Source organism: Ceratotherium simum, chromosome 14 (assembly GCF_057802395.1).
Source record: "Ceratotherium simum simum isolate JZ-2026a chromosome 14, ASM5780239v1, whole genome shotgun sequence".
Lineage (NCBI taxonomy): Eukaryota > Metazoa > Chordata > Mammalia > Perissodactyla > Rhinocerotidae > Ceratotherium > Ceratotherium simum.
The window spans coordinates 848,252-860,831 of NC_141913.1; the positions used below are offsets into that span (position 1 = coordinate 848,252).

Sequence of the window (12,580 nt, forward strand, 5' to 3'; positions counted from 1 at the left end):
TGTCACTGTGCAGTTAGCCCAAGACAATAACACCATCTCTTACCTCAGCTACAGAAAGCACACAAAATACAGATGGATGTCAGGGGTCAAAGCCTTCTAATTTCATTCCAACCTGAAAACCATTTTCATGCTTCGAAAGGACTGGTGCTATGCAATTTCATGATATAACAATAGCCACTGAAATAGCTTCACAATTTGATATTAGAACACATGGTGTGGATATGCTGACAACCAATGACTTACTGCACCGGTTTGGAAGCTTGGTAATATAGCTACAGATAGAAGGCTGCTCTTAAATATTTGGCCCTCAAAGATGGTTGGATCATTTTAATGTGCTTTGAAACAGTTCATGTGAGAAACTATATGTCCTGTGAACTCCCGATGTATTTCTTTGGCCACTTTTCCTTAATGATCTGAAGGAGCTCTTTCTGTCCTCTGGAAACAGTCTTGGTTTATTATGCTTACCTATTCCCAGTCTGTGACTTGGCTCTTCACTTTGTTTATAACTTTGCTGTAGAGAAATTTTTTATTTTAATTTAGTAAAATATACCAGTTATTTACTGTACAGTTTGCACATCTAGCCAATGAAATCCCTCACAACCCTAAAGTTACACAGATATTCTCCTCATGTTCTTTTAAAGTTTTTGTTCTTCATATTTAAACCTACAATGCAACTGTAATTGATTTTTTCTATGGTGTGAGGTAAGGGTCTATGTTTTCACATGGAGAACAAATAATTCAAAAAAAATTTTCTGGGGGGCCGGCCCAGTGGCGCAAGCAGTTAAGTGCGCGTGCTCTGCTGCAGCGGCCCAGGGTTCGCCGGTTCGGATCCTTGGCACGCACCGACGCACTGCTTGGCAAGCCATGCTGTGGCGGCGTCCCATGTAAAGTGGAGGAAGATGGGCACAGATGTTAGCCCAGGGCCAGTCTTCCTCCGCAAAAGAAGAGGAGGATTGGCAGTTGTTAGCACAGGGCTGATCTCCTCACAAAAAAAAAAAAAAATTTTTTTTTGAGTAGTCTCTATTTCCATTGATCTGCAAAGCTACCTCTGTTATACCACGTTTCTACATATTTGTGGGTCTAGTTCTGGCCTTTTTATTCTGTTCATTGGTACATTTGCCTATATGACATTGTCTTACTTGCTTAATAATGAGTCTTGCTATCTGGAGAACAATCGTTACCATATTGAGTTTTCTAATTCAGAAACTTGTTTCCCCGCCATTCAATCTAATCATTTTTGTTTGTCCAAAATGTTTGTTAAATTTTCACAGACTTCAAAAATGCTTTGTTATATTTATTTCTGTGTCCCTTTTAATGTTTATTGCTATTGTAAACAGATTTTTTTTTACAATAGACTTTCTAATTTGTTCCCATTATTTTCTTTAATACTGGTCTTGTTTCCCACAACCTTGCTGAATTATTATTAGTTTCAAGCAGACAGTTCCACGCATATTCAATATTACTACTCAATTTATTCTTAATTGCAAATAAACTTATAAATATACTAAGGGAAAATAATGATTACAATCTAGTTCTATTAGATCTAGAGCTGCTTTTTAATCACTAATTGTATTACTATGTATTACGGCTTAACATGTGAATGCCTATTTTTAGGGTGAAATTTATTCTTCTGAAAAAAATCTTTTCATTTGGAAATAATATCAAACTTAATACAAATACATGTACAGATCATTTTTTTTCTGAACCATTTGAGATCCCCTTACTTACCCCGAAATCCTAAATATTCTTCCCTAAGTGCAGTGTATTTTCCCTAAGAATAGGAACATTCTATTACATAACTATAGTTCAGTTATCAACTTTTGTAAATTTATACAACTCTGTTAACTAATCTTCCATTCATATTCCAATTTTTCCAACTTATCCAACCATGTACTTTATAACACTTTCCCCTTCCAGAACAGGATCCCGTCTAGGGTCAGATATTAAATTTAGTCAACATGTCTCTTTAGTCTCCCTTAATCTGGAACATTTTCCATAGCATTTCTTTGTCTTTCATAACATTGACATTTTCTAAGAACATAGTCTTTCCCTCCCTCCATTTTCTTAAATAGAAAGTTCCTGATTTTGGATTTGTCTTGTTTCCTCACAATTCAATTCAGGTTACACATTTTTTGCCAGAATACTACATGGGTGATGTTGTGTCCTTCTCAGGATATCCCTCCCCAAGGGCTCATTCTGCCTTTTTCCATCCATATTTGTATTTCTCCTCCAACAAGATCAACACATTTACTTATGTACTAAATCCTATAGTATATCTATTATAGTTTCAGAACTGGTTTACCCACACTACTATAGTTAACAAACCTACAAAAAGAGTTCAGGATTTGTTTGCAATTTTCCCTCCCGCCTCTGCCATCCATGAATGGGGTATATACTTAAAAACTATGTTCGTAAACTACTTGGATTCATTCCTTTTTTCTCTCTCTCTCCAGTGCAGTTATTGTATTCATCTGAAGTACAGCTGAGTTCATTTGTTTCTATCCTTACTATTTTTATTTTTTAATACATAGAATATTAACATGATTCCAAAAGTTAAAGCTATACTAAAGGTACTCAGAGAAGTGTCTCTTCCTCTTATATCCTAGCCCCCCATTCCACCTCTTGTAGGTAATCAACCTTACTGTTTTCTAGTTTATCCTTCCTAGGTGTCTTTCTGTAAAAATAAATAGTTATGTACATGATTTTTCTTATTTTTCCCTTCTTTCTTACACAAAGGCAACACACTGTACATGCTGTTTTGCACTTGGCTTTTTTCACTTCCTAATGTCTCCTGGAAACCGCTCCCTGTCAGGTCATAGTGATTGTCCACATTCTTTTTTACAGCTGTATTGTACTCCCCTGTGTGCAGGTACGATAGTTTATTCAACCTTCTATTATACTTGGGTGCATGCCTTTTTTACATGAACATGAAATTGTTTAAAAATCTTGATGTATTGGCTTGTAAAATCTTGTTAAAAACTTTCTTACATTCACAGATCATTTTAGAAGCTTCCAAGGAAAAGCTTAAAAGATGACAAAACTCAAAAATGAAATGGCAAGAATGAATGATTTCTCAGGAATATTTTATTTCTACAAAAATAAATGTCATGTGTGTGTTTCACTCTCCCAGCCTCTTTTCACATCCACTTTGTTTTCCAGCAGACTGTTTAACAAGTTTGTGTGACTGCCTCCTGTTCACTGCTTTGAGATTCCCCAGTTAACTTCAAAGGCACCACACATACATACAAAGGCACACACACACCACCGACAAGAAAGCAAAGGGGAAAGATAGACCAAGGGGGTAGTATATTAATAATGCTGAAAGGAAATTTAAGAAGCTGTAGAAATTGAGAGAACATTTTTCATGTTTCAACCAAACTGAAAGATACAAAATTGAGTATGGGGAGGAAACAGTATAATATGAAGCAGACTATACCCTCTTATCATACACGAATGATAAATTCAAGACACAGGCAATAATTCACAGCGGGAGTTAGGAAGATCAATGTTACTTTTGTCACTATTTCAAAATGGCTTCTCAGTTGAACATTTGGGAGCTTTATTTAATGTTGCAAGGAATGCTATATGGCTAAAACAGCCACAGCATTCTTTAGAGGGTGTCAGAGGAAAAACAAAACACTCATTTTAACAATCTGAAAGTCAATACTTAGTGAGGAATATCACTGCCTTTCATCAATCTCTTTTCTGTTTAATGGTTTATTCATAGCAGATTTAAGGGTTTTTTTCCTTTCTAAAAATCTTACATTTTATAAACATAATTAATAGCTGTTCTTATAAAATTATATTTTATGATAAAAATGGGAACAAGAATCACACTTAAATCAAACAATAAACCCATTAAATTCAGTCACAAAAAATCATAAGGTTTGTACACCTGAAAAAAACTTTTACAGATAAACAAACTCAACCTCAGAGAGGTAAAGAGACTCTCTCTCAAGGTCACACAACAGTTTAGTAGCACAGTATAACTAGGGACCCGAGTCTCCCAAAAACCTGCCAACTGTTTGTTCCACATAAGGAGACAGAGGTGGCAACAAAAGAGGGAAGACAAAACCTGGCTCGAGGCCAAGGAAGGCCTCAAGGACCATTCCAAGGAAGCGCTAAGTGCTCTTGGGTACAGAAGTTGTTTCATTTTGTCACTTTCTTTTCCCAGAACAGTTGCAAAAGAATGCTTTCTAGTATGAAATTGACGAATTGTGTCACTAATGATGAAGAATTATTCCAAGTTCCATACCTCATAGCAAAAGCAGGTACAAAGTTTATACTATTGTTTAAAAATAAAATGAGTCAGAACAGTAGGAAAAACAACACAAACAAAAACAAAACACCATGCCTAGAGAAAAGCAGACAGGTTATTGGCAAAATTCCTTTATGAAATGCAATATGTCAGATTATCACGTGTGCCAGCAGATCTTTGCTCTGTAGATGGATGAAGTCACAAACGTGCACTGTGAACAGCTCTTGGACACTTAGTAGATACAAGTGAGAAATTCCAGACAACATTTTCCTCTGTTTATCACTGAGAACTCCATTATAAGAGCAGAGAGATTAAGTTTGTAATGACAATTTTGTGAGCCACTCTGCAGACACTCTGCAGATGGTCAGTGGCCCTCAGCACAGGAGCATCAGCTGGATGTGTGTGACAGAAGAGTGCTGCTACGCCAAGGGGAATACTCCATCCGAATGCCCACAGGCATTCTATTTTATTCACAGGCAAGAGCAGGCAGTCAACAATATTTTCCTGATCTTAATTCAATATTGAAAGAAATGGGGGAAATTGGGCATGAAAAGGAACCACAGCCACTAAGGCACAGATTTTTAGCATGCTATGCAAAGACTGGGCAAGGACCACAGGGCTCTGATTTCCAACCTTCACATGATGGCTGTCAAAGGGAAAGATGTTCATGGGAATTTTATACGCAGTTGATAAAATTTCTTATAACACCAAAGACCATTGTCATTGAGTTCAACAGCCTGCTTAACCGGTTTATCTCAGCAATATCTTCAAAATCTTAAATTATCTTCAATGTGTATCTCCAAGGCTGAAATGTCATAATTTTAAACGTGAAAGGTGAGATATCAGGAAGTCTTATGTAGGCAAATTGTGATATAAACAGCTTAGCCACAGGGAATTTAACTCTTTGTCAAAACTTGAGGATTTGCTTTACTCAGTGGGAAAAAAAAATCAATCATGTTACTGGTGGTGTAAAAAAATAAATCAAATACTGCAGAAGGGAACACAAGGAAACAGCTTCCCTGGGCAGGCCTGGTGGCGTAGCAGTTCAAGTGCTCCGCTTCGGTCGCCAGGTGTTCACTGATTCAGATCCTGGGTGCAGACCTACTCACCGTTTACCAAGCCATGCTGAGGTGGCGTCCCACATAGAAGAGCTACAACTCTACAACTATGATACACAACTATGTACTGGGGCTTTGGGAAGGCAAAAAAAAAAAAAAGAAAGAAAGAAAGAAACAGTTTCCTGAGACAAATACAACCAAAGAGAAAGTTACAAAGGCATTTGCAGTTCTCTCTAAAGTAGAATCAACCTGCCAGGTTTTGAGTGGATATCCTTGTCAATTTAGCATTTGACGAAACAAAAGGAATCTGGGTTTTTGTTTGAGCTGAATATCCAGGACAATCAAGATCTATCTGAAGAACCACCAAACACTTGATATCACAGCTAACAACCTATGATGGCTAGATACCACTTTCTCATTAAACAGAAATGAAGGAGGAGGAGTGAGAAGGAATGGCTACAGAGGCCCTGTACAGATAGTTGCCTTTTACCCGAGAAGCACGTATGCAGCACTTAACTCTTGGCCAGATACTGCCCAGAGTTCACAAAGCACTTCACAAATATGACTTTATTAAATCATCATAAAAACTCTTTCAAATAGGTGTTATTATGCACATTTTACAGGTGAGGAAGTTGGGGTACAAGAGGTTATGTAACATGTCCGAGACCACAGTGTGTGTCTGGTTTTAGTGTACGGGCAAGTAGCCACGATGCTGGATCATTATGAAAGGTGATAAGCAACACTATCCTGCTCACTGACTGAAGACTTCATAATTCTTAAACTTTGTGTGTGTGCGTGTGTGTGTGTGTGTGTGTGTGTGTGTGTGTGAGGAAGATTAGCCCTGAGGTAACATCTGTTGCCAATCCTCCTTTTTGCTGAGGAAGATTGGGCCTGAGCTAACATCTGTGCCTATCTTCCTCTACTTTATATGGGAGGCCGCCACAGCATGGCTTAACAAGCGGTGCGTCAGTGCACGCCCGGGATCCAAAGCCGCAAACCCCAGGCCACAGAAGTGGAGCATGAGAACTTAACCACTACGCCACCCGGCTGGCCCTCAAACATTTATTTTAAAATTAGAACTTATGAGCTTTTAAAATATTTTAAATTGGGGGCCTGACTATGTGCTACATGGCCATTGAATGACCCCCAGATGCCAAAAGTTTGGAAACAGTGCCATGGAGAGTGCCATAGCCCCATCTACGGGATTTTGATATAGAATAAAGGTGGCATTATAAACCCGGAGAGTAAAGATAAATGGCAACAGGACACATGACTATCCATCTGGGGAAAAAGTTGAATTATATTCCTACCCCAACAGCATATACAAAAATAATTGTAGTTGGAGACAAAACTGACTCAATGCAATGGAATACAATGCAGCTGTTAAAAAAGCACACAGAGCTGCATCTGCGGAGGTGGCCTGATGGCCATGATGAACTGATACAGACAAAGGAAGCACCAGACCAGGAAAACACAACTACGTATAGGAACATCAGTCACACATCCACCTAACTACACACGTACAAGTCTGCAAGTGTCCACACTAAATTATTTTGAGTAGCTCACCTAGAGAGGGGAACTGGCAGAGAGAAAGCCTTTTTTTTTTTTTTTGTAAGGAAGATTGGCCCTGTGCTAACATCTGCCAATCCTCCTCTTTTTGCTGAGGAAGACTGGCCCTGGGCTAACATCCGTGCCCATCTTCCTCCACTTTATATGGGACGCCGCCACAGCATGGCTTGACAAGCAGTGCGTCAGTGCGCGCCCGGGATCCGAACCGGCGAACCCCGGGCCGCCACAGCAGAGCACGTGCACCCAACCACTTGCACCACTGGGCTGGCCCCGATAAAGCCTTTTATTTGTACACTCTTCTGTCTTGTTAGAATTTTTAAGTGGTGTTGTAATTTTTTAAAAATCAACACACACACAATCAAGTGACGATGATGCTGGGCAAGCAGGCAGGACACAGGTCATGAGAAGCCTTGTGTGTCTTGTTAAGGCCCTTTCGGTTTACTCTCAGTCAATGAAGCACTAGCAAAAGCTTTTACAGTGGGCAGAAAAAACACTCTTGCATTTTTATAAAGATCTTCTTAGTGGCAGTGTGGAGAATTAATCAGAAAAGTAGCAAGACTAGAAATAGGGAAGATGGTTAAGGAGGCTTTTCATATCGACCAATAACTGAGACTTGCTGTGTCCCGTGTACAGCATCTAACTCAGCTTATTTAGCTTTATGCAGGGGACCAGAATTTGCCACCTCAAGATGAGTCTCTCTTTGTCATGAGGATTATTTTGGGCTGGTTATTTTTAAAAAACTGCAGACATGGGAAAAGCTCTGAAAACCAAGTAGAGGTTACCCTTTGTAAGAGACATTCACATTTGTAAGGGAAATCTCCATTTGTAAAGGTGTCTCCCTCTCTGTACCAGGAAGAGGGGGAATGACCTTATCTCTAGAAAACTCTTAATGCAGAAGGCAAGGACTTAAATCTGCATAATAGCCTTACTCTTGTTTACTGTGCCTTTTCTGGTAATCTCCCATAACTGACTCCCCCTACCGGCAACATCCTCTTTTTTCTTTGGCTAAAGATGGTATTTAAGTTGACAACCATGGCCATTCTGGTGAGCTACTCAGTTTTCCCGAGTTTCTCCCACGTATACATGTTATAAAGCTTTGTCTGATTTTCTCCTGTTATGTCAATCTAATTCTTACGCCAGCCAGAAGGACCTAGAGGATAGAGGATAGTATTCCTCCCCTACACTTACAACCCCCTGTGTTGGAATTATTACAATCCTCACTTCACATATGAGGAAACAGAGGCTCAGAGAGGTGCACAAATTGCTCCACTTGCACAGCTAGTCAGCAGAAAATCTGGAACTGGAATCCCACCCCCCAGTCCATGTGCTTACCTGCAAAGTTACATTACATTCCAGAATGTTGCACCAGCCTAGACAAGTGATAATGAGGACTTCAACCAATGCAGAGCAAGAGCTGGGGATGGAAGCAGGGCCAGAGAGCACACCTGTTCAGGAGGGGAGACAGGCAGTGCCTGGTGACAGGCTGGATGCAGAGGGGGAGGAAGGCAGGGAATTGTGAACTGACCCCAGGTTTCAGGCTTTGGAAAAGTTCCCAAATTTCCCATAATATGATAATTTTTACTTTTATAATATTATCAATATCTAATGATACCTTCAAGGACTTTATAGTCGGCTCATGAACAACCACATTTTGTACCTACTTTTCAATTCCAACTCTCTTGTGCCTTATGATAGCTTCAGTGTTCTCCCAGGCATCTCACCATGAATTTTTTCATCACAAAAGACTATTCACTGCAAGACACTGGCAGACTATGAGAGGTTATGAAATTCTTTCCTTGCTTTTTCCTCAAGAAGCTTTATGATTTTCACCTGAGCTAAGAGTGGATTTTTATCAAGAATGTTAGAACCCCTTCTGGCTTTCTCTTGTTTTAATCTCAGAGAAAATGGAAAACTTGGAAAAAAAATATGCATATACACACACACACTCATACATAGAACACACTACTCATATATACACAAATTTTTATTTCCCTATTCTGGTTTAAACCAAACCTTAACGTAGCTGTTTGTCATGGCAGGGAGGCATGGTCATGCTGTCTTCAGCAAGTCTGGAAACCTCAGGAATTATACGGAATCTGGGCGCAAATGGATGTGAGCACCCTCCGAAGAGACCATCAATAGCTGTCAGGAGATGTTCAAAGGGGTCGAAGACCTAAAAAAAGATTAAGAGCCATGTGGCTGTCCTTTAAGGGAATCTGTCATTAATCAATCCACTGACTAAATAACATATTTAGGAGATGTCAATAAGCAGAACACAGCAGTTCACTGCAGCTGTTCATCATGGATAAACAGGCCAAGCAGCAAGGCAGACTTCACATTCTGCTTTTTCAAAGTGATGCCTATTTTTGCCATCTATTTGTTAGGCTAATGGAGAAAAATCATCACCTACATAATTAAACATAACTCGCTGCAAAGCTTCAGTTAAGATGGCAGTGAAGGATGGCTGATTGTGTATTTTTAAACACTCATTTTAGAGACTACTTCCTCCGTATTTTGAACATTTTTCATAGATTAATTCTGAATCCCAAACTGCTGCCAAGATTACACTAAGAGGCATTCTACAAGCAGAGAACACAGAATTCATGGCACAACAAAAGTATGCTTTAATAAGTTAGTGAATGTAATTCCTACTGAGATTTTGTGAATCTATTCTACTATAATCTCAGGTGCAAAAATTCTCATTTCCCCAGAATACCTACTGACCTACTGTTAGTAAGAAATTATATATCCAGTCACCTAACCCAACCACTGCCTGAATCATAGTCCCAGAAACAAGAAGAAAGCCCATGCCAGAATGGGTGAAATACTGCTGAATTTAGGCTTTAGACCAACAAAGATCTTTATGAACAAAGAACAAGAACCCACACCACATAAAATAAGGGCTGCACGGAGAGGCCTCTTGACCATAACTTCTCACGTTGTCTGCTAATTCACTGGCCATCGCTGAGCAGATTCCACAATCCTCTGAGCCTAGCGTCCAAAACAATAAACCCTGAATATTTTTCCCTGAATGACTAAACCCTCCAAGGAAAAAAAAAACAAGGATCCCTCCAATACAAATTTCCTTTAACTAAAGGAGAACTGTGAAAACTGTCTACCCTTGATCCGAATGCCACTATTTTCTTCTTTTAATTTCTCCCTCCTCTGAACAGCTCTTAACATGGTAGTCAGCTTCCCGCTGGAACTGCAGATAAGCAGCCTTTAGAGGGGCTTCAGGCCCCTCCCAAGAAGAAAAAAGCTGCCCGCTCTGGCTGTCGGCTCCACTACTTCAGATCTGCTCGACTATTTCACGGCCCCTGGTGCTCTGGGCCCCTGGTGCTCTGAATCACACCGTTTCAGAGCAGCAGATTCTGAGGACAGGAACAGTATCTGAGCCACAAGATCAGCATGTATGGTCAGTTTCGCCCCAGAACTTAGAGATTCCAAGAATATGAGAAACGAACGTTTCACAGAACGGGAATGTGCTCTGTTCTTCACAGTCCCAGCAACCAATTAGCTTAAATGGCTTCACGTTGTAAGGCCACTTATAGTATTAAAACACACCTCCTTCTCTGCCCTCCATATGCCTTGCGATTTAAACCTCAACCAAACATCTGAATATAATTAACACAGTATTTTTTCAAAACATGCTTTTTTCTGGGAGAACTGTTAGACACCAATGAAGTTATCTTAAAACTGAGGGCAACAAGATACATACAGAAGACAAAAACAAATGGGTAAACAAACAAGCAAACACTTAAGGCAAATAAAAAGAGCATCTAGACTGGGGTTGTAGTTGGATTCCAAGCATCTCAGAATTCATAACATCATGAGGTGTTTCATAACATCTTATACAATGCCTAAGGAAACCACGCGTGGTCATCATGCGGCTCATGACTAACATCTTAAGTATTGTCTAAGAAGGATCTCTATATTAAAACTAGGATAGTGTTCTCGGTGATTATCAAGTAATTTGAAGCATTTTCAAAGCATGAGAAACTTGACATCTGACTCAACTGTTTTGGCTGGAAAGGTTCTGAGTGTCTCTGTAGTTTTAGAGGGTTGTGACAAACATGAATTTTCACAGCAGTATCTTTCTGCATTTACAGAGCTAAATACAAATCCAGACTTTATCAAAAACCAAACACACACAAATTTTTCAAATTCTATTTAATGTACTGGCATATGTAGAAAAATTAAATTTTAAAAAATATAACGCAGGTCTGGGTGAAGAAGTTAAACTTAGACAGAGACAGTGAGCTTTGCCTTTTCCTTGGACTTCAAGTAAGGGTGACTGAGAGAGAACAGGAATGTGTTCAGACAAAGCTGTCTTCTATCTCGCACAATTAGGAAGTTAACCCAGGAAGGTGTCTTTGTTCCTCAACTACACCCAGCTTCTTCTAAAGAAATACCCCCGGTCATCCTATAGATGGCTGGAATTTCCTCATCAGGACACACAGTATTTCTTCCCAAAATCATAACAGATTGTAACAGATTTTAAGGGGGGAAGGGAGATAGAGTCTGATACAAGAACATGGAGTATGGCGAGTCCAAGATAAAGACGTCACTGAAGGAAGCAGGGGGAGGAAAGTAGAAACACTGAAGTCTACATAACAATTTTGCCTTGTTTTTGCAGACAAAGGAGATTAACTAAGGAAATATTTCTGTTTTTCTCATGAAGAAAGCCAGTTAGTCATCAATTGTGAAGGCAGGAGGAATAACATCGTAATGAGAAAGTGAAAGGTTTGGAGCACCAATATCTGCCAACATTAAGATTTCAGATGAGGCTCAAACGATGGTGGTTTTCAGACTGGGCGCTCAGCCCAAAGTACAGAAGATAAGGAAAGCGAGATCAGAAGGCCTTCAGTGGGCAGGCCCCGCCAGGACCGTTTCTGTGTTCAAATCGAGGAAAGTCCTGACAAGGATGAAGTGCAGGGTCATGGCCCTGGCGGGTGCTCTGAATGAAGGGGAGGTGTGAGGACACAGTGCTACCAAGAAGGGCAGAGAGGAGGTTCCAGGGAGAGAAAAGGACTGTGATTTGAGAGAAGGGTAATTTTAAGAATTGCTTACATTTAATAAAGTGAACTATATATCAGACACTGTAGCATGCCAAACACTTTATATACATTATATGTAATTCTTCAACAGTCCCTGAGAAGTGAGCAATATTATCTTCCATTTTTAGTTAAATAAACTAAGAGTCCGAGAAGTACATCACAGAGTCCTTCTTCTACACAGTGAGGGGAAAGACACTGGAAGTATTGAATGGGCAGAATGTATAAAAGCACTGCGTGAATAACAGGCATTCAAAAATGCACCTGTCCCAGAGAACCACAGAGCAGACAGGAATTAAAAAAGGAAAAAAGAAACCCAGTCAGTCTTCAAGGAGATTACAATTCTACCAAGAGACAAAATACCCCAGCATGTAATCACAAAGAATGGCATAGAAAGCAGTCAAACACGTCAAGGACACAAATGATAAACAAAACTACATTTTACAAAGATCATTCTGGTAATAGTGTGTAGGAAAGGTCAGAGGTGGGGCCAGCCTGAATAGAGAGAGACCATTTAAGAAACCTTTGCTACAATTTATGTGAAAAAAAGCCAGGGCTTATTCCTGTTAAGGCAGTTAAGGCAGTTGCGGTAGAGACAGGGAGTAGGAACTGAAGAATTAAGAGGCGAAACTTGAGCAGGC

General features: G+C 39.7%; 1 protein-coding gene across 1 annotated transcript in view; it reads right to left on the reverse strand.

The window, feature by feature from the left end:
* L3MBTL4 (L3MBTL histone methyl-lysine binding protein 4) overlaps window positions 1–12,580 on the reverse strand; it is a 386,879-nt gene that overhangs the window by 295,682 nt on the left and 78,617 nt on the right. Inside the window, 1 exon segment of the mRNA XM_087439397.1 lies at window positions 44–141. Coding sequence (XP_087295523.1) covers window positions 44–141 — 98 coding nt within the window.